General features: G+C 47.2%; 1 protein-coding gene across 8 annotated transcripts in view; it reads left to right on the top strand.

Moving 5' to 3' along the window:
- Window positions 1-21,985, top strand: part of caskin2b (CASK interacting protein 2b) — a 66,685-nt gene extending 44,700 nt beyond the window's left edge. Inside the window, exons 9-21 of one of the 8 annotated variants that reach the window (XM_085783341.1) lie at window positions 2,300-2,394; window positions 5,031-5,148; window positions 6,984-7,157; window positions 8,202-8,282; window positions 11,936-12,072; window positions 12,940-13,003; window positions 13,140-13,237; window positions 13,371-13,481; window positions 14,438-14,539; window positions 14,627-14,765; window positions 17,308-18,951; window positions 19,744-20,992; window positions 21,819-21,985. In XM_085783341.1, the coding sequence (XP_085639467.1) occupies window positions 2,300-2,394; window positions 5,031-5,148; window positions 6,984-7,157; window positions 8,202-8,282; window positions 11,936-12,072; window positions 12,940-13,003; window positions 13,140-13,237; window positions 13,371-13,481; window positions 14,438-14,539; window positions 14,627-14,765; window positions 17,308-18,951; window positions 19,744-20,992; window positions 21,819-21,915 (4,109 nt within the window). In that variant the 3' untranslated portion in view covers window positions 21,916-21,985. Of the gene's footprint in view, window positions 1-2,299; window positions 2,395-5,030; window positions 5,162-6,983; window positions 7,158-8,201; window positions 8,283-11,935; window positions 12,073-12,939; window positions 13,004-13,139; window positions 13,238-13,370; window positions 13,482-14,437; window positions 14,540-14,626; window positions 14,766-17,307; window positions 18,952-19,740; window positions 20,993-21,818 lie in introns of all 8 variants that reach the window. The other 7 variants (XM_085783340.1, XM_085783334.1, XM_085783333.1 and 4 more) reach the window with 7 other exon arrangements.
- Window positions 21,986-26,889: the final 4,904 nt, after the last annotated feature.

Here is a 26,889-nt window from a genome sequence, read left to right as displayed (position 1 = left end):
TCCTTCTTTCCCTTCCTTCCTTCCTTCTTTCCCTTCCTTCCTTCCTTCCTTCCTTCCTTCCTTCCCCCTCACTTCTTCTTTCTTCCTCTTTTGATCCAATTGACCTGATCTATTCCCTCCCTCCATCTTTCTTTCCTTCCCCTTTCCCTTCCTTCTTTCCACAATCCTTTTTCCCTCCCTTCCTTACAGTACTTCCTTCCTTCCTTCCTTCCTCCCTCCCTCCCTTCTGACACAATTGACCCAATCTGTTCCCTCCTTCCATCTATCTTTCCTTCCTTTTCCCTTCCTTCTTTCCTCCCATCTTTCCCTTTGTCCTTCCTTCCTTCTTTCCCTTCCTTCCTTCCTTCTTTCCCTTCCTTCCTTCCTTCCTTCCCCCTCACTTCTTCTTTCTTCCTCTTTTGATCCAATTGACCTGATCTATTCCCTCCCTCCATCTTTCTTTCCTTCCTTTTTCCCTTCCTTCCTTCCTTCCTTCCTTCACTTCTTCGTCCTTCCTTGAATGAATCTGTTCCCTCCCTCTATCTTTCTTTCCTTCCTTTCCCCTTCCTTCTTTCCACAATCTTTTCCCCTCCCTTCCTTACAGTACTTCCTCCCTTCCTTCCTTCCTTCTCCCTCCCTTTGTCCTTCCTTCCTTCCTTCCCTTCTGACCCAATCTGTTCCCTCCTTCCATCTAACTTTCCGCCTATCTTTCCCTTCCTTCCTTCCTTGACCCAGGAGGACAACAGAAGGGGTTAAAGGCAGTAGCTCTACATTACTGTGCTGTATTGTGTAGCTACAGTGTTTGAGTTGTGTCTGTGTAGTCATTAAACTTTCACGGTGCCTCTTGAAAAGCATTTTAAACGACTGGACCATGTTTGAAACATTAAATAAAACAGCTGAAGCTCCGTTTCCTCACATTTGTCTCATTGAACAACTCTACAAATGGCATTTAGATGGAGTTCTGCATAAAAAATGAAGTGAAATAATTTAAAAAATCAGTTATAATAGTCAACCGCTTATAGTGCTCACACTGACTCTGGACCCACGTGATCACTAGAAGCCGTCTCCAATGTGTATACAGTATATATTTAAGCAATATCACACGAGAGGTCGTGCTGTTGTACTGTATTGAGAGTGAGGAGTTGTCGTCACAGCTCAGAGCCCCACCCCCCTTCTCCGCCATGATGGAAGGATTCCGGTGGCAAAAGCCTTACTAGTCTATGGGCAAAACAAAATCGTCTACTCCGTAATTTACTGTTTTACAATGCCTGGAAATCACTGCTGTGTTAAAAACTGCTCCAGTGATTTACTTTCTCCTTATTCTTTCTTGTAATTTGTTGATCTGTTGGCGCAAAAAAGAGCTAGAATTTAGTCCGTCTCTGTGCTGTTCTGATGACGTTGCCCCTGGCAACCGATAGCGTCTCCTTCCATCATGGCACGTGACTCCTCACTCTCAATATCAGCACGGCTGTGATTGGGTCAGATAATCCCACCGTGCTGATATACAGTACAACAGCACGACCTCCAGTGTGATATTGCTTTTATACAACAGTGCTACGTGCGCATTTTAGAACAGTAATAAACTACAAGAGATTATGATTTGTTTGTTTATTTAATCATTTATTTGGCTCCGCCAACAGAAATAGTTCTGCAACTGGAAGGGAGACAAGGCTGTTGCCAGGCAACACATAAACATTTCATACTAGCTTGCTACTAGCTACAAGCTTTTCCACCGAGCTGCTTCCAGTGCTGGTTCTGGTTCTGAGCCCGTGTCTGATCAGCACCGGAGCAACAGGACCAGCGTGAAGACACAGAGACGTTATCGATACCGTATTACATTTGTTTATCTGCTATGTAATCAATATAAACACAGTTGAAGCTAAGTAGCTGAGCTACGTGGCTAACAACAGCTAACGCTAATATCAAAACACATCACCGTCAAAACGTAGTTGCCCCCGCGGCGATTTTTTTCCAACCGTGTTTAGTAGAGATTTATCTCCAATTAGACGGACCAGGTCAGGTCCAGGTTTTAATGTTCAGGTTTCTAACTGTAGCAGCAGCAGAGAGACGGGGCAGCTCCTGTATGGGGAGCCTGGCTCTGACTTAGCTCCTGTCCAGCTGAACAGCGGAGTGATTATGTCTGTGAAAAGTCCCAGTGCTGTTATACTGTATATCAGCACTATGGAACGTCTCTTGTCCAATCAAATTGCTCGGTTGGGACCGGTCGGAACTAACTGTTGTATAAATATACAATATATATATATTTATAAACATTGTACCTTGTATCTGTGTGGTTGTAAAAGTCTGTTTTCCTCCTCAGATGCGACGGGCGTCCTGCAGGTCAGAGCTCTGAAGGATTACTGGAACATCCACGACCCCACCGCACTCAACATCCGCGCCGGTGACGTCATCACGGTGAGACAGACAGACAGACAGACAGACAGACAGACAGACAGACAGACAGACAGACAGACAGACAGACAGACAGACAGACAGAGGGACAGACAGACAGACAGACAGACAGACAGACAGACAGACAGACAGACAGACAGAGAGACAGACAGACAGAGAGACAGACAGACAGACAGAGAGACAGACAGACAGACAGACAGACAGACAGACAGACAGACAGACAGACAGAGGGACAGACAGACAGACAGACAGACAGACAGACAGACAGACAGACAGACAGACAGACAGACAGACAGACAGACAGACAGACAGACAGACAGACAGACAGACAGACAGACAGACAGACAGACAGACTTCCTGTCAGTGAGTCAGGTTCAGGTCTCGACCTGCGTGGAGCCGGTTCATGTTCAGACAGAAGAATCCAGACTCACATAAAAACCCCTGAACACACCACGACCTCACAGGTTGTGTTGTCGCTCAGTGTAGTTTCAGTTTCTGTTTGTGTTGTGGTGAAACTTAAAGGACGATTCCAGGTAAATCCAACCTGAGGCTCTAGTTTCTAATATTTCAGCTCTAACAGAATGAATGTTTAGATTTTATTTTTACTGTCTCCTGTCCTGCAGTAGTTCTGTCTGTCCCTGCGTCGCCACGGCAGCGTAGAATGGGAGCAGACAGATCTTATGCTGCGTTCATATAACAACTCGGAGGTCGGAAATCCCAACTCGAAAATTTCCGACTTCAGACATCATTGCATTCACGCTGCAGGAACTCGGGAGAAAAAAAACATGGATACCTGAAGGAAGTTTGTCGTATTATTGTGGCTCATCGCTGAATATGAAAAATCAATGCAGCAGTAAATGATGTTTATTCTGGAGGAGAGGAGACGCTGCAGATGAGTGCACATATAATGTTACAGCCTTGATAACAGTTAAACCTTATTTCTGTCACATATTTCACACCAAACAACAATCACAGTTTAATATAAACGTATTTCATATAGGCTACTGCAATAATACACAAAAATATGCATTCAAACCTCAACAAAGAACTTAAAATGTCTAAATTCTAACCGTTTAAGACGAGGGCTGCCATGTTTTGATGTTGTCGTGACGTCAAGTCGGAAAGTCGGAGCTCTGATATGATACCCGAGTTCCCGACCTGTAATTTCCGAGTTCGACGCCGTTCAATTCATTTCTTACAACTCGGAGCTCGTTTTTTTCCGACTTCCGAGTTGTCTTGAACGCAGCATTAGACTGTTTAGCCTGTTTGCCAACTCTTTATTTATAGATAATTTTCATCTTTTAATACAAAAGGTAAAACAAAGGACAAATACAAAACACTGAACACTTAAGGTCTGGGGTCAGTCTCACTCGTCGGCCGTTACTGCCAACGTGTTCCCCCCAGGTCTTTCTGGGGTCAGATTGAGTCGTTTGTTTTAGGACATGACGTTGCTTTACAAAAATCACTCCCGTTTGTTTTATCAACAGAGGAATATCAACTCTCTCTGCTACGAACACGTTGAGTCTCTGAGTCGATACAGTTTTCCTCTGTTGATAAAACAGACGCAGCTTCAGACCTGTAAACAAACTGAGACGTCAACGTGACTCTCAGTCAGACTTTGTGTTACAGCTCCGTTCACAAACATGTCGTCTTTCTTGAAATGCAACAACATGCACCGATAATTAAAGGTAATATACTGTATATATAGTATATAAATATAAGGAATATAAATGTTGAACTGTCCCTTTAAAGGTGAAATCTTCAGATTCTTTTAGACCTAAAATAAACTGAAACCAGAGCTTCAGGTTGAGTTTGTGTCTGATGAAGAGTTGAAAGTGAAAGATGTTGAGACGTTAGTGAGTGAGCAGCGCCGCCCGGTGGTCGCCGTGGGAAACGCTCATCAGCATGAGGTCATCACAGTGGAGTGATCTGAACATGGGATGTTTGTGATGTGATATTTTAAACAGTCTAACTAACCTGATCCGGTCTGGTCTGGCTGTTTGAATAAATTAAACAAAAAAAGCAAATCTACAGAACATTAGTCAAATACATTGTGAATATGTTTCCATTATATTATCCAGTAGTTGGGAAAAGTTCTTCAATTGTGGAATATTATCAAAAGTTAACTTTATTTACTTTATCACTGAGTGTTGAAAAATTAGGTACAAAATATAAATGAATAAATGTTTCTATATGTTACATTATAAATGTTGTTTATTTGACCCGTTTGAATTTAATTTATATCCCATTTTATTCCAAACGTCTGGGATCAGATTAATCCTGTTGTTCTGGATCAAAGTTAAATCCTGATCCGACTAAAAAGTTCTGAACAACACAAACTGAGGTTTGATCCAGATTAAAACCAGATCACGTGATCTGATCTGGTCTAAGGATCTGGTTTTAGTTGTTTTTTTTTTTTTAATGACTTCTTTATTGGAAGCAATTTCACAGGTAGCAACATGACAGAACAATGTGACAGAGAGACTTCCAGTGTTTTATCCCTCCCACAATCCCACCCAATACCAACAGTAGAGAATACAAACAACAAATACATTAATAAGGAAAATGATAAACTAAACAAGTAAATGAAATAAAAATGTTAAAAAACAACAATAAATAAATAAAAATCCCCCCCCCAGGTGTTGGAGCAGCACGTGGACGGCCGGTGGAAGGGACACATCCACGACAGCCCCCGAGGGATGGACCGGGTCGGCTTCTTCCCTCCGTCCATCGTGGAGGTGATCAGCCGGAGGAACGGTCAGTCTGTCCTGTCTGTCTCTTAACTCTATAACCCCTCCTCACCCCTCACCCCTCGCCCCCCCTCTAATCCCTCACCCCCCCTCCCCAGCTCTCTCTCTCTGAGCTCTGATCCTGTCGGTTCCTCCTGAAGCCGTCCAGATGTCTTGGTTTCAAACAGCAGAGAATCAGTTTTTGGTTCTCTGTTGTTGGGACTATTTTCTGCAGCGGAGGGACGGACGGAGACGCTCTGGTAGTTTTAATGTTTGTTTCCAGGAGGTAGTGTTGTCGTAGTAACTAGATATGCAGCTTGTCCCTCGGCGAGTCCTGTGTCCTGTTGGACTGACGCGGACCGTTTACGCGCCTGAGCCTGAGCTACAGTCGAACTAGTTGAAGGATAAAAGTAACGACTACATGACTTCCTGTTGGTGTTGAGCCAGATCTACCACCTTAACTCTGTTCTGACTTCATGTTTCTGATGCGCTCTGAGAGAAGTTGTTACTTTACTTTTTACTTTATTTGTTTATTTGAATGGGACAGTGCACATTAATGGACATAAAAACATGTAAATGTGCCGGATTATAGCAAGGTGCTCATTTCTGTCCAGAGTCCCATAAACATAAAAACAGTTCAGTAACAGTATAATAATAATGTAGACGAGTTGAAGCTCAGTGGAGCTTAAATACAGGAAAGTTTGAATGAATCAATGAATGAATGAATTTATTTTGTGTCTAAAATGAAAAAAAAAAAAATATATATATATATATATACACACACACATATACTGTATAATATAAGAACAAAAAATAGTAATATAAGCATCATCACATCATAATATACACAATTTTAAAAAAGGAGTGGGAAGAAGAATGGACTTTTTTTATGGTTTATATATCTATCTATCTACTACATCTTTATCCATATCAGTATACTTTATATACTACATAATAAACATATTTACCACACCCATTAAAATATATAGACCTACCTAACCTAACATAAATATCCATATCAACTTATAACATCCCATATGTTTAGCAATTTATTTTTATCCCTCATCTTCCATAAACATTTAGAAATACATTTTTGATGTGATTGTTTTTGTTTTGTTGTTTTTATCGTGTTGTCATGGAATAAGTATCGAGAATCGTGGAAATTTCCTGGTGTTGCAATCGACGACTGAAACTCTGGTGTGGTGCCAAGCCTAACAGGAAGTGATGTAATCTAGAAGCATATATATATACTGACTAGATGCCGCGTTCCCAGGCAGCTCTATTGAGTGGAATATGTCAATGCGGCGGCCATCTTGGTCAGGGGGAAGCCGTGTCTACTTCCTGCACTAGTCAACAGAGGCAGACGTCTATCAACCATTACAATCGCCATAACTCACCGAATATTCAACCGATTTTCAAGCCGTTTGGTTTATTATAAATGTAAGACATAGATCTATGATACAACAAAAAAAAAAGGGATTTTTGTAGAATTTTTTTAAAATGTAGGCTATTAAACATACACTTACATACTCACACACACACCCACATGCATAAATACACTGAAATGTGTTCTACAGGGTCTGACTGGTCTGACTGCTGGTCAGACGTTTATATGTCTATGGTCAGAAACCCCGGACCAAGATGGCGGCCGTGTTGACGTACGCTGAGAAGCAGAACGCGGCATCTAGTCAGTATATCTATGATCTAGAAGAAGCTCCGCCTCCAGGAACTAACGCACCTGCTTCCAGACCCCCTCCCCTCCCTCTCCTGCTTCCATCTCTCCATCCTCACTCATAACGACTGACCCCCCACCTCTAAACCTCTAACCATCAGCTTGCCCCCCCCCCTACCCCCCCCCTCCAGGCGCCACCCTGTCCCGCCACGCCTCGCTGCCCCCCCAGCGCCAGCAGCAGCTCTCCAGACCCCCCCTCTCCTCCAGCCTCAGCTCCGCCCCCCACACCGACGACTCCTACTCCCTCTACGCCCCCCCCACCCACGTGGTGCTGCCGCTGGCCAACGGGCTGGCCGCCGGCACAGGTACACACACACACACACACACACACACACACACACACACACACACACACACACACTCTGTGTCGTTCTGTCTCTTCACTGATTAATGAACTAATCGTTTAATCAATAATCAGCTGATCAGCAGCTCGTTGCACAAAACGCCTCAAATATTCTGACTCAGGTTTCATTTCTCCTGAACTTAAAGGGATAGTTCACCCAAAATTCAAATTTCACTCATTACTCCCCCTCATGTGGACTAAGGGCTGGGAGAAGTTTCAGAGTCCTCCGTGGCTTCTCTGAGTTACAGGGGGTCTCGGCGTAGCAGTGCATGTCCATATGACGGTTGAGAACGGAGCTCACTTTTCTTCGTCCAAAAAACATCCAAATATACTGCCATTACCATACTGCTCGTCTGTAATGTCCCTCTTGTATTGAAGCCCCAACATGAGAAATTGTTCCGAAAAAAATTAAATAAGTCTATGTTTTAAGCTTGTTTGTAGCGGAAGCTCCCAGCACTGCTCTTCCTGGTCCGTCCAAATCTTGCGCGATTTGCACCGATTTGCGCAAAACGCGCGAGATTTGGACGGTGAGTAGATAATGAGTGAAATTCGAATTTTGGGTGAACTATCCCTTTAAGATTCCTTCAGTTTTCCTCAGTTAAAGAGACGGAGAGTCGATCCAGGGCTGAAGTTCATCAAAAGAACAACTCTGTCTGGCTGCTGGTGGCTCCATAGACAGCAGTGTTTTTTCTATCTGGCTGTCTGTGGGGCAACTTACACAGGAATATCCCTTTAAGAGATTTTTACAGCAGTGAGGGACATTTTACAGCAGTGAAGCCGCCGTTTCCATGGCGACGGTGAGTTCGCTGCCATCGGGTCGTCCCTGTTGCAGATTATTTCAGGTGTTTTGTGCAACTGGAAGAAGAAGAAACGTTGATGAATGATGTTGTTTAGTCATTAGAGGCTGTTACAGGTGTGACAGGTGAGAAACTCCCCCCCCCCCTCCTACCCCTCCTACCCCCCTCCCTGACAGAAGCAGCTCCCTCAGAGTCTCTGTGTCTGATAGGTCTGTCTCTGTCTCCGAGCCGTCTGTCTCAGTCCGGCTGTCCCTTCGAGGACATCTGGGTTCTCAGGGACTCGTGTCATGGTAAGAGCCCCCCCGTTGCCCCCCCCTCGCCCCCCCTCCTGCCCCCCTCCCTGGCTGTTCTGAAGCTGCATCGCCCCCCCCCCGCTCAGTGGACCCCCCCCACACCAAGACCACGATCACCGACCGCCGCGCTGCCTCACCTTTTGAAAGCAGGTAGTTGTAGCTGTAAACAGGAAGGAGCTCTCTGATTGGCCCGGAGAAACAACAGTGAATAGTAGAGAGCCTAAGCGGAAGCAGGAAGTAACGTCGCCATGGGACCTCAACTCGGAAAAAGTCTCCATGTAAGTGAACGGGAGTCAAAGTTTTATTTCGTGATCCGATTGAATTGTGCCATGAGAAAAAAATATGTCTTGTTAACATCACGTTTCATCCGAAAAAATCAGCAGTTTATCGTAAAACGGCAACAGAAGAATGTATTTAGTGTGACGATGCTCTACGGACTACAGATCTGCAGTATGCAGTATACGAGTTTCCCAGAATGCATTTCACGGCAACCGGTAGCAGTAGCTGTAAAACAGGCTAAAAGCTGTTTTATTTCTCGCTCTAGCGCTGTTATTATGTAACTTTATTAAGTTTTAATATTTTTTCATGTGAGAAAGTAACTGTTTAGATCCAAATATACGGCCAGTTTATCCAAACGACGGCTGTTTAGAAGTTTGCTCCGATGTTTTTCGGAGAAGTGAAGCTCCGCAGCGACCGGGACATCACAGAGACAGCAGCCGGTCTGCAGAGCTGCTCGGCCGGCCAACCTCCGTCCTCATCCCGGGGGAGAAAACCATCGCTAATTAACTTACCCACAGGTTTGTAGAGGTTTACCACCGGCTGGTTAAATTATTTTTAGGAGATAAATGTCGGTCTCATTAATGAAATCTAACAATTGTGGCAGTAGCATTAGTTTGTTTGAATGTAAAGTGAAGCTTCTTGTGTGTATTGGACAGAAGAGCAGCGCTGCCTCGGGGCTCTGGAGCCTAACATTACGTACAGAAATCACCACATTTACAAAAAATAAATACATATTTTACAATGAACCGATCAGTCTGCATTAAGTTTTATTTTCATAAACTATAGTTACGGTACAAGGCCTCACTACCATCTTTGGTTACGGTTAGACGTCAGGGGCGCATTGCATTGTGGGATACAGTACGCAATGTAGACTGGTCAGATGCATACTGGAAATATTTTCCGAATCAGTACGACATCCGGGAACTTTTATACTGCAGATTTTGCTTTTGTTCGCATACTGCATACTACATACTACATACTACATTTTGGCCAAATCAGTACGTACTAGCAGTATAGTATGCGGTTTCGAATAAAGCCTTTTTCCGAGTTGAGGTCCCATGTTACTTCCTGCTTCTGCTTAGGCTCTCTATGACAAATGTACTAGAGGTCGGCCATCTTGGTGTGTGGGGTCCAAATGCTCTGGCTGTGCTTCAGGCCCCGCCCACAGCCGAGCTCAGCGACCGCTCTCTCTGGATGTCGTCATGGAGCCGTCCGTCGCCTCCGACATGAGTTTGTTTGAATCCTGCTTTTCTTTGTTTGTTGCTGTGGATCAATAAAGTTTTAGTACAAACTGTCTTCAAGTCTCAAAGTGGCGGCGAGCGGGTGGTTTTTACAGAGCGAAGCAGGAAACTGAAACTTCCCTGAGTTCAGTGAACGCCTCTGAAGGATGAACTCACTGTGCTGCTCCGTCTGATGCTACGTGACTGTTGTTGTGTTGTTAATGGATCTGCCTGCAGCTCTGCCCCCCCCCCCCCCCCCCCCCCCCTCCGCTGCCACAGCAAAGCTTTTATACCAGAAACCTGCATCCTGCCCCCCCCCCCCTCCACCCCCGCCCCCACAGTGCAGCAGATAACTGCAGTCATATTTATTAAATGTGGATACAAGCACCAGCTCAGTTTACTTCCTCCTTCATCATCACTGAGACTTTCAAGATGGCCGCCGTTCGTATTTCACACTCAGTCCGATGAGTTTGTGTCACATATAAAACACAGTTTAATTAAAAACTTCTGATTTGACAAACACACAAACCTTAACGTGAACAGGCTAACTGGGTAGCATGAGGCTAACTTAGTCTAGAACAAGTGCTTCGTTGTTGTGAGTCATATAAAAAAAAAAAACTTTCATCATGGTAAAATTAAGTGTTTCCAGGGACGCAATAAAGCGAGGGACCGGAGTCTGATTAACGAATTTCCTTTATTTGCTTCCCGATAGAACGAATCTCTTTATTGTTTACAACTACTTCCGGGTAGAAAACCAGCATTCGAACAATAGTGACGGACGAGAATTTTGCTATATCTCATTTTTCACGTCACTATATCGCCGTTTAGACTAATCTGATGTTTGTAAAGTCTATGAAACCAATGATTAGACAAACATTACTATTTATGTGTGCCCATTTTTGTAATTAGTCATGGTTATCATAGATTAGCCGGGCTAACGGTTAGCTACCTGTTTAACTTTAATAACTCAGTGACTCAATAAACGCTCCATGAAAAAATATTTTCTCCAGCGGATATCTGAGTTCCAACATGACTGAGCTAACTGGAGTAGTTTCATGTCGTGTCCCACAACGGGAGGGTTTTAAAGGTGTACAGAAAAGAAAACTGAATTTGAGCCCACTCTGGATCATAAAATTAATGTGATAACTCATCTTTCAGACGATGTAGGCCAAACTTTGTGCAAAATTCTATTTTTGAGTAAATCCAGGATGAAAGTGTGTATTTTTTTTTTCGCATTGGATAACGCAGGCGCACGGATTGTACGTCAGCCTGTACACGATTCACCAGCCACTGATATTGGATCCGTAATCCGTCATTCAAACGTCTGAGACACGCACACACACACGGAGCTCGGTCTCGCCCCAAGCTTTGAATATCCCGCCCGCTCGAAAACGACCAATCAAATTCGTTTTCCTTACTCGGGTAAACTCGTGTTGCAGCTCGTGACAACTCGGCGCGACAAACAGGACAAACGGCCATTTCTGTACACCTTTAACAGCTGACGCCCTGCTGTTAGCTTAGCTACCGTTAGCTTAGCTACTGCCGTTAGCTTAGCAAGGCGATTCGGCCTATTGATGCAGATTTAATGAAGGCGTGGGTTGTTAACGTCTGAAGGGACATCGGGCCGTATTTCAAAGTAAAACAACATTTGGATTAAACTGATTTGAATTAAGTTAGCCGGTATTAGCTGCAACTGCTAATATGTGACGGCGTTGAATCTTCCCGCCCCGAGTGACGATGTAAGCAAAGATGGCGACGCTGTGAATATGGCTAATGAGCTGAGTTTGTTTGGTTTATTAGAACGTCACTATCATATGATTCACATGTTATTGATCATATTGCTCATATTAGCTTAGCATTAGCCTTTAGCTGCAACAGTTTCGGGACAGGGACGGCGGCCATCTTGAATGTTTGAGCATCACATGTTCCATCAGAGGAGGGTTTTTAACATGTTTAACATTTGTATCCACATTTTGTCGGCTTGTTGGCCCCGCCCACAAAGAGCATCTGCTGCTTCCTCAGCCCGACGCCGGCGCCCTGCCCCCCCCCCCTCCACCGCCACCATCCACGTCTCTGTTGCCATGACGCCCTGACCTCACTGCTGTCCTTGTTGTTGTGTGTTGTCCTTGTCGTTGTGTGTTGTTGCTGCAGCAGGAGACAGGAACAGCGTGGGCAGCACCGGCAGCGTGGGCAGCACCCGCAGCGCCGGCAGCGGACAGAGCACCGAGAGCAACAGCGCCCCCAACGGGCTGCAGCACCACGCCGGACACCATGACAACGCCAGCAAGGTACACAAACACAACCACACTGATGCAGAGTTCCAGACTAACACTTGTTACTAGGTAGCCTCGTAAACCAGCCTCTCCCGGAAATGCATTTCATTTCATTTCTAACCCTAACCTGATGTGACGAAAGAATTTCCGGCAAGGGATTAATAAAGTATATTCTATTCTATTCTATTCTATCTATTTCACAGGGAGAGTCTGGCCTCATTCCCCCTGTAAGCGTTTGGGGTGGGCGGGAGCTGGGTGGGAGTAGTAGCGTTGACAGACAACCCCATTCAGCCAATCAGCAAGTTGGTATCATATCAAACTTTTGCCGAATCCAGTTGGAAGAACAGCAAAAACGTCTTTTCCTTCAAGAAACTCAACAAGCGCCGACTCTTGCTCTTGTCTAACTGCTGTAATGGATGGTTGATGGTGTTTCAGCTGTTTTTAGGCTGCTACTCCTAGATTATAGCTCCGCCATGTTGGTTGTGGTAAGAGTCGCGCAGTGTAGTGACGTTATCATCCGGGGCTTTGCACCAGTCGGTCCCTGATTGGCCAACGTGCTGTGTCAATCACAGAAATCTGAGCGGCAACGCTGATTGGCTCGGCCTTCTGAGGGTTTCAGGCCATGAATGAGGCCAGATCCTCCCTCAGAAATGAAATGAAATGAAATGCATTTCTTGGAGAGGCTGGTTTACGAGGCTAAAGAACAGTTCCCCCCTCACTTAGAATTGTAGGGGTGCACGAGTTGTAAAATCCTGTCATGCTGCAGCGTACATCCTCATCTCGCATTGTTTATTTGTTTCTGCGATAACAACAAAGATAAACATGGTGCAGACTCTACAGTTTGTTGATGGTGATGATGTCGTTGATGATGTGGTTGTCTAGGCGACGCCCCCTGCTGCTGACGCTGGACACCCAGACCTCAGCAAACAGCCTGATCATCCTGCAGGTATTTCAGCTTTTCATCATCTAACACATATTTACCTGGGGGAGGTGGGTTGTAAAGTGGGGGGGGTAAGGGGGGGTAAAGTGGGGGGTTTCTGCCCCTGAGTTCACCTGTGGATCTGTGGTGTGATGTCACACAGGTGGGACTCCTCGCAGGCAGACGGTGACGGTGCAGCGACCGGCCGAGCAGAGCTTCTCCCAGCAGTTTGTCCGACCGCAGCAGCTGCTGGAGGGGAAGGTGAAGAGCGTCGCACACACACACACTCACACACACACACACACACACACACACACACACACACACACACACTCACTCACACACTGAGCTGACGGTGTGTGTGTGTGTGTGTGTGTGTGTGTGTGTGCTGCAGGACGCGGAGGCCATCTACCAGTGGCTCAGTGAGTTCCAGTTGGAGCAGTACACGGGGAACTTCATCAACGCCGGCTACGACGTCCCGACCATCAGCAGGATGACGCCCGAGGTGACGCTTCACTCTGACTCTGACTCGTCTCAAGAGTCTGAACCTTGTTTTTGAGGATCAGTTTGTGTGTTAATTAGGCCTGTAACGATACACCAAAGTCACGATCTCGATTTCTGACCCACGGTTCGATACACGATTCGATTGACTTCAAATTTTTTAAGGTTAAAAAAAGAAGAGATTTTGGTAGCAAAATAGTCGACCAAGCACTGGTCGACCAAAAAAACATTAGCCGACCAAAATCTCATTGGTCCATTGGTCGCAGGAAAAAACAAACAAACATTTGGAGCCGTGTTTTGTCAAAATTAAGTCAAAATCAATATGACTGAACTGTAGATGAAAGGCTATAGGGCTTTTAATTTGAAGGGCCAGATACAGGAAGTCGTGACACGCACTGCTGTCAGTTTTGTTGTTGTTATTAGGGTCCGGGTAGCATCAGCTGCCAGGACCCTATTGTTTTTCTCAGTGTTCTTCTTTCTTCTTCCTAGGAAGTCCTACTTCCCATGCATAATCAGTGAAAAAAACTTTCAGAAATGTTCGACCCCATGCCAGATTTACTCAATTCCAAGTGCCATGTGCCCCCCCCGCCAACGGCGGAACGTGTCCGACGGGGGGGTGTCGCCAGCGTCGCCAGCCCTAATTATAACAATAATAAATTAAAAACAAAGAAACTATTGTCTTTTCTCAAACAAAATACTGTTTAAAAAATAAACAGAACTTAACTCCATTGTGGAGACTATTTAAGTTTAGGAAACAGACTGTTTCATATCCCAGGGGGCAAAGCAAAAGAACAGACACGGAGCGTTGAATGGGTGTGTCGCGGTTCTGCCATTTCATTGGCGACACAGGTTCGTGTCTTAGAGTCTCGCGGTTTCGGTTTCGACACGTGTATCGTTACAGGCCTCGTGTTAATGTAAACATGAGGATATCAGCTGATCGGTCTCATTGATCTGCTTCAGGACCTGACGGCCATCGGCGTCACCAAACCTGGACACCGCAAGAAAATCTCCATGGAGATCAACAACCTGAACATCCCAGAGTGGCTGCCGGAGTACATCCCGGTAAGACTCGCCAGTCCAAACACTGTGTCACCGTGGCAACAGCAGCAACCTCACCTCCCTCCCTCCCTCTCCCTCTCTCCCCCTCAGTCGGACCTGGGCGAGTGGCTCAGCTGCATCGCTCTGCCTCAGTACCACAAGAAGCTGTCGGAGAACGGCTACGACTCCATCACCATCGTCAAAGACCTGACCTGGGAGGACCTGCAGGAGATCGGCATCACCAAGCTGGGTGAGGACACACACACACACACACACACACAGCGCAGTAGGCAGTGTTGGGCAAGTTACATCCAAAATATAATACATTTTATAAAAGGGAAAGGTGAAATCCGGCGATCTGATTGGTTGTTAGCCGTGGTATAATGAGCATATACCACGGCTACTATTCTAAAGCCTTATCACAGCGTAGGCTATCACTCCGCCTCAGGCACGTATGACTGGTATGAATGGAAGTTGTTGTCATGTATCCATGACAACGGACTGTTGCAGTCCGTAGCAAAAGAGAGTCGATGTTTTTACGATGTTAAAGCAGAACTATGCAGGATTTGGGCTGTAATTATTGTGGCTCAGAGTCACTGTGATGGTTGAGTGACCTGTTATGAAGTGAATGGGGTCTAGGCCAATGCGCTCACCCCCCCCCACTGGCTGAAAACCGCACTTGCAAGATCAGTCGTCCGTCTCGGTGTTACAAATCTCGTCAATGGATAGAAGTATCGCGAGAAACTGCCTTACGGCAGTACGAGATAAGAACGCATATGACGTCATGCATGTCACGAATCGTGATTGGTTTGAGTTCGGAAAGTCGGAGGAAACCATGGAAACATGAAATGTTTACTGATGAAGTTCAGCTTGTGGCTAACAGGGAGCTAATGCTAACACAGATACACACACCATGGGTCTTTTATAAGATAATGTAATACATCATGACACACACACACACACCTTCGCGTTTTGGAACCTTTATTCCTGTGTGTGTATGTCTGTGTCTTTGTGCCTGTGTGTGGCTGTATTAGCGTTAGCGCCGTGTTAGCATTAGCTCCGTGTTAGCATAGCGTTAGCTCGGTGTTAGCATTAGCTCCGTGTTAGCATAGCGTTAGCTCGGTGTTAGCATTAGCTCGGTGTTAGCATTAGCGCCGTGTTAGCGTTAGCTCGGTGTTAGCAGGGCTTAGCAAACAGCAGTAAACACAAGCACGTGTAGGGGGGGTGGAGGAGGTGGCGGCGGCGAGTTTTTTTTTTTTTTTTTACGACAGTGACATGTGCCTACCAGAACTGTGGGGGAGCTCCGGAGAGGGAAAAAAAGAGAAACCAACGAAGGAGCGAGCTATTTCCGGCCGAGCTGCATAGTTCTGCTTTAAAGCAGTACTAAAGAACTTTCAGTTTTGGTTGAGTTTGGCGGCGCCTGTGGACCAAAGCGGTAGTGTTTTGCCTGAAGGAAGACTCCATTTCCCATGAACACTAGCGTGAAGCCCTGTAAATATCCTGCATTAAAATTAACAGAAGACATCAAAACTAAGTTTCTGTTTCCAGTGGATCATTTCAAAGTGAAAACACAAACATAATCCATTGCTAAAGTGCCGTTTTGCCTGTTCCCTCCTTGTTGTGACTCGCAAAAGTGAAAGTAAAGTGAGAGCCGGGTTCCTACCATGCTCCTCAAAGCTGCTTAGTGCCAGAGAAAGAGATACAGACCATAATGATACAGACCCCCTCAGGCCATGACAGAGGTGTCATTCAACTTGTTGTAAGTCGATGTATCATCACAAACGTTATGAAAATATTTTATGAAGGTTGAAAAGTTACTTAGTGCTGGTTTAAAAAACGGACTAAAGTAGTGTAATTGACATGTTGAAGGTGAACTTTCACCTCCAGAGGGTTAACAATGGTAGAGGGGACTGAGACCAGATGTAGAGCTACTTGGAGCTAACGTCTGGACAGCTGGGACTGCCGTCATCCACTGGTCTCTGCCTGCACTACATGTATACATTGTTTACGTTGTGTGTGAAATTTGGTGCGCGCTTGTGTCTTTTCTATAGCACACGTTTGCCCCGGCGCACATTTGTAAAAAATAAGAGGAAAAAAAATAGAAGCGCGGCGGCAGAAGTAACGGAATGGAAATATTGTAGCCTGTGACCACAGCTGGCCATAGCGGTCTATACCAGCTGCAATACGACCGCTATGGCCGTCTGAGAAATAAATGATCAGAAATCAACTGTGTTTCATTTTGATAATTTAAAGCTTCAGAAGCCATCGAACACACATAACACATTTGATTGACAGAGGAGGTCCCGGTGCCAAATCTAGTTCTGGCAGGATCCGGCACAAATTAAGCACTGGTTATATCTATGATCTATGTATATATATTCATTATACATTTCTGGCCATATCTATATATGTACATCTGGCCTCATAACATTATGATTTCCCTTCATGAAGTTTTGTATTGATTTGGTAAAACTTGTTGCAAATGTTACATAACAGATTTGGTTGGAGTGCCCTCTAGTGGACGCGGGACGTAGGCCTAATAATCAGCTGGTGTCGTGTAGCCTAGAAATCTAGCTGCACCGTAGCAGCAGCAAATCTATTTGTTCTGTAGGTGGGTCTAGAAACGAGCCATAGGAACTTTTTGAGTCTCGAACACCGTTTGTGTTGACCAATCACAGTGAACTAATGCTTCTCATGTTAAAAATTCGAATACAATTCAAATATTTAACATAAGAAGCATTAGAAATTTGAATCTGATCTGAGCGGAGGATTGACAGTCTGGTGTGTTGCAGGTCACCAGAAGAAGCTGATGCTGGCGGTGAAGAAGCTGTGCGACATCCAGAGGGCGATCCTTCAGGCCGAGTCCGGTCAGGGGACGCTGCGGCGCAAAGGCCCCGGCGCCCTGCACCTGGTCGCCATCGAGCCGCCCGACTCCTCGTCAGCGGGGGAGGGGGGCTCCACCCCCCCCCACACCCCACAGATGCTGATGAGCTTCCAGGACAGCGAGCTGAGCGCCGAGCTGCAGACCGCCATGTCGTCTCACTACGGCGGCGGCTGCGAGGACGGTCTGTCCATCAAGAGCGCGGCGGCGATGTCCCAGAGCCAGGAGAGCATCGACGCCCGTTCCCGCGGCTCCGGCCGGTCCCAGGACCCCCCCACCGCCTCGGTGTCCCCCCACAGCTGGTCGCAGGAGAGTCTGGACGGCTGGGAGCAGCGGCTGCCGCCCAAACACGTTCCTCTGGGCACCGCCACCGTCTTCAAGTACCCGGCAGCGGCGGCGGCGGCGAGGCCCCGGCCGTCGGGCCCCGGCTCCCCGGCGCTGAAAGGCTTCAGCTACCTGCACTCGCACTGCGGCTCCGCGGACCTCAGCCCGCACAACGCCGCCGCCGCCGCCCCGACGCCGCCGAAGAACCGAAGAACTCAGAGCATGACTCGTTACGCGCTGTCGGACGGCGAGCCGGACGAGGACGACGAGGACGACGAGCCCGGCTCGGGGAACCTCCCGTCCTACGCCACGCTGACCCGTAAGCCGGGCCGCAGCCAGCTGAGCCGGCTGCAGTCCGGCAGCAGCGTGGAGAAGAATGGCGGTGTGGGGCGCAGCCAGTCGTTCGCCGTGCGCGCTCGCAAGAAAGGGCCGCCGCCGCCGCCGCCGAAGAGGCTGAGCTCGGTGAGCAGCACCACGAGCGGCGAGCTGAGCGACAGCAGCAGCAGCACGGCCTCGTCACCGCCGCCGCCCCCGCCGCCAGCGGGCCGCGTCGTCACCGACAGCCCGGGCAGCGTCCGGAGTATCACCGCCGCTCTGGAGGGCGCAGAGGTGAGGCCCCAGACGCCCCCCTCCCTCGGCGCCGCGGACGAGGCCGGGGCGGCGAGGAGGAGGGTGCAGAGCGAGTGCAGCGCCCCCCAGGCCAGGACGGAGCCGGACCGCGCCGTGAAGTCCGACTCGGAGGAGGAGGAGCCGAAGGGGCGGGCGGCGGCGGCGGCGGCGGCTGCGCTGGACGGCGGCTCGTCCTCCCCCCACAACAGCTCCAGCGAGTGCATCCCCTTCGCCGAGGAGGGGAACCTCACCATCAAGCAGCGGCCCAAGGCGCCGGCGCCGCCCCGGGCCGAGGCCGTGCTGGAGCCGCCGCCGCACGCCGACGTCCCCGAGTTCAACCTGAAGGAGTCGGACACGGTGAAGCGCCGGCACAAACCCAAAGACAAGGAGGGGGGGGGCTCCCCCAGCAGGGAGGGGGAGGGGGAGGGGGAGGGGCCGAGCGGCGGCGGCGGCGGTAGGCCCCCGTCCCTGAGCCAGGACGAGGTCAGTCTGAGGATCAGCGAGGGGGCGGGGCCACAGAGACCGGCCAGTCCTCACACCGGGGCCATCAAACCCCCCCTCTCCCCAAAACCCCCCGTGGTCGCCCCCAAACCGGTTCGACACAGTCTGCTGGCCGCTCAAGGTGATTATCTGATGTTTCTTATGTTAAATATTTAGATTATATTCAAATGTTTAATGTTAACGTTTGTATTAAGTTTGCAACTTGCTGTAAATGGCATAATACTTTGTTCAAAGGGATACGCCAATATTTTTTTTTTTCGTGTCTTGCCTCACTCCCGAGTCCATGACCAGGAGATAGACACCATCCTTTCCACTGTGCATGCAGTAACAAGGGAGATAGAGCCGTATCGCCCGTAATTAGCTTAGCTCAAACACTAGAAGTGTATGGGTAGTGTTAGGCTGCCTCCTACCCGAGCTGAAATCAGCAGAAGCTGATTTCATTTTAGCTCTAAACTCTGTAAATATATCACTTTATCAACATTTCACACATTTTTAGGCGAGAAAGTGGTTAGATCACTGGGCTGATGGTCCTAAGGTTGCAGGTTCAAATCTTGCCCCAACAACTTTGTTAGTGAATCATGAAACAACTGTGTGCTCTCTGTGGCCTAGTGGCAGAGTAAAGACCACTGACCATGAGCTCATGTCATACCTTTGCATGTTCATCACTACTTGCACTGTTTGTCAATGGCGTTTGCTAATTCAGCAATGGCGTTCAGCTGCTTTCAGCATTCACACGTATTTCCTTCAGGAAATACAATTTCTAGTTATATTTACACCTCTACGAGTTTATTATTACATCCTGCGTCCACTAAAGGGGCATTCCAACCAATAGCGAAGTTCGTTCTTGACACACTCACACTCCAGTTTGTTGTTGTTGGTTCTGACCTTTGACCTCCTGTCGTCTCCTCAGCAGCTGGACTCTCTCCTCCAGCTGTGACCGTCTCTGTGGTTCAGAGCGTCGCCTTCACCGCTCCGTCCTCTCCGGCCCACGGGCCCATGGCTCCAAGCTACGGGCCCCCAGCTCCAGGCCACGGGCCCCCAAGTCACGGGCCCCCAAGTCATGGACCCCCAAGTCATGGACCCCCAAGTCATGGACCCCCAAGTCACGGGCCCCCAAGTCACGGGCCCCCAAGTCATGGACCCCCAAGTCATGGACCCCCAAGTCATGGACCCCCAAGTCATGGACCCCCAAGTCACGGGCCCCCAAGTCACGGGCCCCCAAGTCATGGACCCCCAAGTCATGGACCCCCAAGTCATGGACCCCCAAGTCACGGGCCCCCAAGTCACGGGCCCCTAAGTCACGGGCCTCCAAGTCACGGGCCTCAAGGCCACGGGCCTCCAAGTCACGGGCCTCCAGGCCACGGGCCTCCAAGTCACGGGCCTCCAGGCCACGGGCCTCCAAGTCATGGACCTCCAAGTCATGGACCGCCAAGTCACGGGCCCCCAAGTCACGGGCCCCCAAGTCATGGAACTCCAAGTCACGGGCCCCCAAGTCACGGGCCTCCAAGTCACGGGCCCCCAAGTCACGGGCCTCCAAGTCACGGGCCTCCAAGTCACGGGCCCCCAAGCCATGGACCTCCAGGCCATGGGCCCCCAAGTCATGGAACTCCAAGTCACGGGCCCCCAAGTCATGGACCTCCAGGCCATGGGCCCCCAAGTCACGGGCCCCCAAGTCATGGACCCCCAAGTCATGGACCTCCAGGCCATGGAACTCCAAGTCATGGACCCCCAAGTCATGGACCCCCAAGTCACGGGCCCCCAAGTCACGGGCCCCCAAGTCACGGGCCTCCAAGTCACGGGCCTCCAAGTCACGGGCCCCCAAGTCACGGGCCCCCAAGCCATGGAACTCCAAGTCACAGACCCCCAAGTCACGGGCCTCCAAGTCATGGATCCCCAAGTCACGGGCCCCCAAGTCACGGGCCTCCAAGTCACGGGCCGCCAAGTCACGGGCCCCTAGGACACGGGCCCCCAGCCTCGACCCCGGTCCTGGCCCAGACCTCGGCCCCCCAGAGTCCGTCTCTGGCGGCGGCGAGGCCCCAGGTGTGCGTGGTGGAGGCGTCCTGCGGGACGGAGGTGGTTCAGCAGAGACTGGACCAGACCAGCACGTCTCTGGAGGCGGCGCTGAAGGCCGTGGAGAGGAAACTGGAGGACGAGTCCGACGGGTGAGAAGTTGTTAAATAAGTAGCTCTGGTGAATTAATGTTTATAAACAGTTTGTTTGGTTTTAGTCTCGATGTTTATCAGGGTTCATTTTGAAAATAAATGGAAAAGTCATGGAAACTTAAAGCGATAGTTCAACATTTTGTCAAATTGGCCCATTGCCATAACCCCTATAGTCATAGCAGTAGGTTCGTTACCTTTAATTGTCGGTGCAAGCTGTTTTTAGAACGGTGGAGCAGAGCCGTGAGCTGCTCAGAGCTACACTACGGAGGCTCATTATGGGATTTCTTGGTTTCCCTCATCAAACTCATCAAATACACAATCCAACAACTCCACAACGCTCTGGTGGACAAGTTGTGAGCTGCACATTCACCACGCTATGAGATAATAACACAACGTTACCACACAGAGTTGTTTTAGAGGGAAATACAGAGACTGTTGATGAAAAACTGTCCCTGACGGCAACGCGCATCAACGGTTTTGCATGAATTTCCCTCTAAAACAACTCTGTCTCTAAAAAAAATCTGAGCTCATGTCTGTTCTGATGATACAAGTCGGAGGTGTAAAACTCAAACATGGGGGAGCCTCCTGTTATATTTATTAGAGGGGGGGCAATATCTGACAGTACAGCTGTCAAGATGATGATTTTTTTTTTTTTTACATAGTTTAACTCCTATATTTCATGCATAATTCAGAGTTTAGGTGTCATGTGTCGTCATGGAAACTTGGCAGGAAATGAGTTGTGTCTGTTAGTTTATGTTTGTAAAGGTAAATAATATAAATGTGTGTGTGTGTGTGTGTGTGTGTGTGTGTGTGTGTGTGTGTCCAGCGGGCCGAGCACGGTGAAGGCAGCAGGAACCATCCTGGACGACATCGGCAACATGTTCGACGACCTCGCCGACCAGCTGGACGCCATGTTGGACTGAGGACGGACAAAACATGAGAGACCAGGAAGTGACACACAGGAGTGGGGGGGGGGGTCTGGTTCTGACGGACTCCAAACAAAGAGCCGATGCCGCTGTAAACCCCCCCCCCCCCCCCCCTTCTGAGGATCATCATCATCATCATTATTATTATTTCTATCCTGATTATCAACACTAACACTGTATCATCATGAAGTTTTATCTTTGTGACATCACAGAGCGGAGGACATGATGTCACTTCCTGTTTCAGTAGAGAGACTCGTTCCAGCTCCTGATTGGTCCTTTAACTCTGACATCATCATCCTCCTCCTCCTTTCAGAGCTGAATCAGACTTGAGGTTTATTAACGTGATTATTAAGATGATGATGATGCTGCTGTTGCCATGACGTCGCTCTGCAGCTGCACAGACCAGGAGCTTTTTATTATTATTGCTGTTTATTATTATTATTTGTATTATTATTTGGATCCACATGTGGATCACCAACACCTGGGTCACATGACTCAGCTGTGCGCCCGCTCTGTGATGACATCACTTCCTGCAGTCGTGTCCAATCAGGTTTTCTTAAAAGAAGAAACGGACCGGAGAAGCCGATTGGTCGGTGACAGAGACTCGGACTCAGCTGAGGGTCGTTAAGCTCCTCCTCCTGTTGCTAGGACACGTGAGCAGGAGGGGGGGTGGGGGCGGAGCCTGTCGTCATGGTGACCAGAACATTTCACTCTTTACATTTGTGATATTTAAAAACAAAAAAGAAAGAAAAAGTTTATTTTATACCAAGTGATATATTAACGTGTAGTTAGACTCCTGTGTGTGTGTGTGTGTGTGTGTGTGTGTGTGTGTGTGTGTGTGTGTGTGTGTGTTCTACAAAGGGAAGTGTGTGTGTGTGTGTGTGTGTGTCATGTGACCTGTCCGTCATAAACCTTCTGTTGTTTTCTGATTATTATCATTTTAGTCAAACTAGTATTTAATGAGAAACGTGTTGATGTCACTGGAGGAGCCAACCAAAGGCTGTACAGACTCTTCATCCTCCTCCTCTTCCTCTTTCTCCTCTTCATCCTCCTCTTTATCTTTCTCCTCCTCTTCTTATTTATCTTTCTCCTTCTTCTTCCTCCTCTTCATCCTCTTTTTTTTATCTTTCTCCTCCTTTTCTCCTCCTCTTCTTCCTCCTCCTCTTCCTCTCTTCTCCTCTTCCACTTCCTCTTTCTCGTTCTCCTCCTTTTCCTCCTCCTCCTCTTCCTCTTCTTCGTCTTCATCTTTCTCCTCCCTCTTCCTCCTCCTCTTCCCCTTTATCTTTTCCCTCCTCTTCCTCCTTCTTCTTCCTCTTCTTTATCTTTCTCCTCCTTCATCCTCCTCTTCCTCTTCTTCACCCTCTTCCTCCTCTCTTCTCTTCTCCTCTTCAACTTCCTCTTCCTCTTCCTCCTTCGTCATCCTCTTCCTTCTTCTTCATCCTCTTCCTCCTCTACTTCTTTATCTTTCTCCTCCTCTTCCTCCTTCTTCCTCCTCTTCCACTTCCTCCTCCTGTCCCTCTTTATCTTCCTCCTTTTCTTCTCTTCTTTCTCCTCCTCCTCTCCATCACTGTCTGATGTTTATTGTCGTCGTCGTCGTTGTGTCGATAAAGTTTTTGTATTTTGCAGTCTGATCCCGTTTCCTTTGTGTCTGTGGTCATGTGACCTCGGTGTGAATGAGTCGTTCTGTGTTGGATTTTCTTTATTTCTCAGTCTCAGGAAAATCCCTGCGCACCTGAACGCATCGTCCCGGCCCCAGTGTGGAGGATTTAAAGAGAAGAAGCAGAAAAAACTTTATCCATTCAGAAAAAAACTTTATTGCTATCCCAGTTCCAGTTCTTCATTCCAAGTATGAGAATATAATAAAATATAAGAATGAAAATAGAAATTAATAGTTTTTTTTCTTTTTCTTTCTTTCTGTCTTTCTTTTTTTTTTTTTACCAGTTTTGTTTCTGTTCATGTAATTTTGCACAAATTTGTTAGTTTGTTAATAAACATTGTTATTCTGTAAAACCCTCCTAATGATCAAAAATATGAATAATAATAATAATGAAATATCACCCCTTTTTGTTCAAAATATAAATATATATCCTGTCGATACTAATAAACAGAGGTGAATTATCTAAATTATATTCCTTTATAGTTTTTGCAGTTTCCTGTCATTAAATGAAACTTAAATTATATCTTGACCTTTGTCTGTGGTTTTCATGAGCGGTGGTGGTGAGGGGGCGGAGTCACAGGAAACACAGACCTCAGAGAACTGGGTTAAGAAAACAAGTTGTGGTTTTTAAAAGAAAACTAAACAGTTTCCTTCACCTCGTCCTGGTTTTATGACACAAACACATCGTGACTCTTTGTCGTCACATTGACACAAGGAACTAGTATGAAAATACAGTAATTCCAGTGTTTTAACGTGTGTGGTTTCTTTTTACGAGGTGTCTTTGAACACATCGTCTCTGCAGAAACTGACTGGAGGAAACCACAGACATATAGCTACTATGCATCTGTACACATGTGTATGGAGGAAACAGCCTGTGGAGCCACTTCCTGTGGTCACACTGTCACAGTAAAAGTACTTCCTGTAGCTGTGGTGTTGCAGCCAAGGGGGCAGTTGTCGGTCTGAGAAGTGAAGCTCACTTCCGCGTTCAAAAAACTGCAATCCCCTCGAATTCCTCTGGGGGCTGGTGTCAGAAGGGAGCATTCCCCATAGACCCCCATGTTAAAATCGCCGACTTTACATCCTCAGTAAACATGTTAAAAGCCTGGTGTCAGAACGTTTTTTCGTCTCAATCGATAGTTTCTACCCCCGCACACACTCTGAGGGGGGTGAATTTTTTTTTAACTCTACAGTTTTACTGTTATTAGGTTAAAATTCTGGCCAATTAGGGCGTGGAAACGTTGAGTGACAGGTCCGAGCAGCTCCGTGGACAGCTGCTTCGAGGCCAGTGGGCGGGTTCTCGGCCGGCCAATCCAACATGGCGCTGTTCAGGCCGCCATATTTGAGTCACAAAAACGACTCCCCAAAACCAATGGGTGACGTCACGGACGCTACGTCCATTCTTTTTACAGTCTATGGTTGCAGCACATGAACATCCTGAAGCTGAAGCAACACAGAGACAATCTATTAACACAGTAAAACTACTTCCTGTGGCCTCAGGGTCCGTGGATAAATCTCAATTTATGGATTTTATTCTGTGAGACTCAAACATGATGAAAAGTAAAATAAAGTTCAGACATGAAGCTGCTCAGTGAACCAGGAGCCTGGGAGTTGTAATCTGGACTCTTATTTTGAAAGGTAATAATGGCTGTAGGTCCATTAGTGCAGTTAAAGTAAAGTCCAGCACACACACACACACACACACACACACACACACACACACACACACACACACACACACCCCTACCTGCACTACCACGAGGAACCAGCAGGTGGTGCCATTGCACGTCATGGACACGTCACAGCGCCGCCCCCTGGGGGGTTTCCTCTCATCTAGAGCTGCACTGGGCAGGTAAACCTGAGTAGCTTAACACAGACTACACCACTGCACATATATATACAGTACAACTAATAATAATAATAACTTTATTCATATAGCACCTTTAAAAACACAAGTTCTCTCTTTTCTCTCTCTCTCTCTCTCTCAACCAAAAGGTTGGTTTGGAGGTTGAAAACTTTTGCTTATGAATAAAGTATTTACCAAATAAAATGAAGAAATGAACTAAATACTGAAGACTCCTGTTCTTCTTATTTTCATAATAACATGTAACATCTTTAAGGGAGAAGCAGTATGACATGTTTACATGGGAGAAAATATAAGAACACAATTTGACCAAAATGTCATTGTTACATTACATTCAAAAAACAGATGATTTAAAGTTGGACATGATGTACTTATACATGTCAATACAATAGACAAGTACTACTTATACATGTGTATACTGTATGTCGGTGGTGACGCAGCAGTCTGCCGGTAACGCACGTGACTACCGGGAGTTAGTTTCCAGCTCCGCCCCCTGATAGAGCAGCTGTTCTGTTCCTCCTCTACTCTGTTCACTCTGCAGCTCTGCAGTCTCTTCAATCACAGTCTGACGGACCGTCCCTGAGCCGAACCGAGCCGAGCCGAGCCGAGCTTCTCTACCTCCACCGCTGCTGCTGAGTCAGAGTCAGAGCTTATAGAGGTAAGAGACCTGAGACCTGAGACCTGAGACCCGCTGGACTCTGGTTCCTGGTCTCAGTCTGACTTCCTGCATCAGGCTGAGACCAGAGTCTGGACCAGACCAGAGCCCTGTAGTCTGTGACAGAGCTTTTCTTTTCTCTTCCTTCAGTTTTTCACCACCGCCTTTGTGTTTTTTTTTTTTTTTACTTTCCTTCCATTTTAGTTTTTCGTGCTGCTGTTGTTGTTGTTTTCTCTCGTTCTCTCAATTCTATTCAAATGTGTTTATGCATGACTCATCTCTGTCAACATCATCATTACAAGTGTTGGTGTTGACTGAATGTAGCTGCAGGCTGAATGTAGCCTACTGCATGTTGATGTTATTATCACAAGTTTATTTACCATAAGTAGATCTGACCGTGGCTGGGTTACAATGTTTGTTAGAATGTTTTTCTATGTTCATTAAAATGGAAAATCAATAAAGAAAGAAAAGAAAAAGTAATTGGATGGGGGGGGAGGGGGGTCTAGGAGAGTCCTGGGCCTCTGCAGCCTCTCATTGGTCCACTGGGCCAGGAGTTGTGTAGACAGACAACCACTGGGCAGGTCGTCGAGAGAGTTACAATAGTTACCAAGGCGAGGCAACAAAAAAAAGTTAAATAAATAAATTCAATTAAATTAATTTAGCCTAAACAAAAACCGTCCGTCCAGCGGTCCATTAGTCCATTAGTCCGGTCTGGTCCAGTCCGTGAACGCACCACCAGTCTATGGTCTACTACACACTCAGTTCTTTGTCAAAGTGGACTTGTTGTTAGAGTAGCTA

Source organism: Trachurus japonicus, chromosome 8 (genome assembly GCF_045865225.1).
Source record: "Trachurus japonicus isolate A0001 chromosome 8, Traja_1.0".
NCBI classification, from domain to species: Eukaryota; Metazoa; Chordata; class Actinopteri; order Carangiformes; family Carangidae; genus Trachurus; species Trachurus japonicus.
This window is presented reverse-complemented; position numbering and strand designations above follow the sequence as displayed.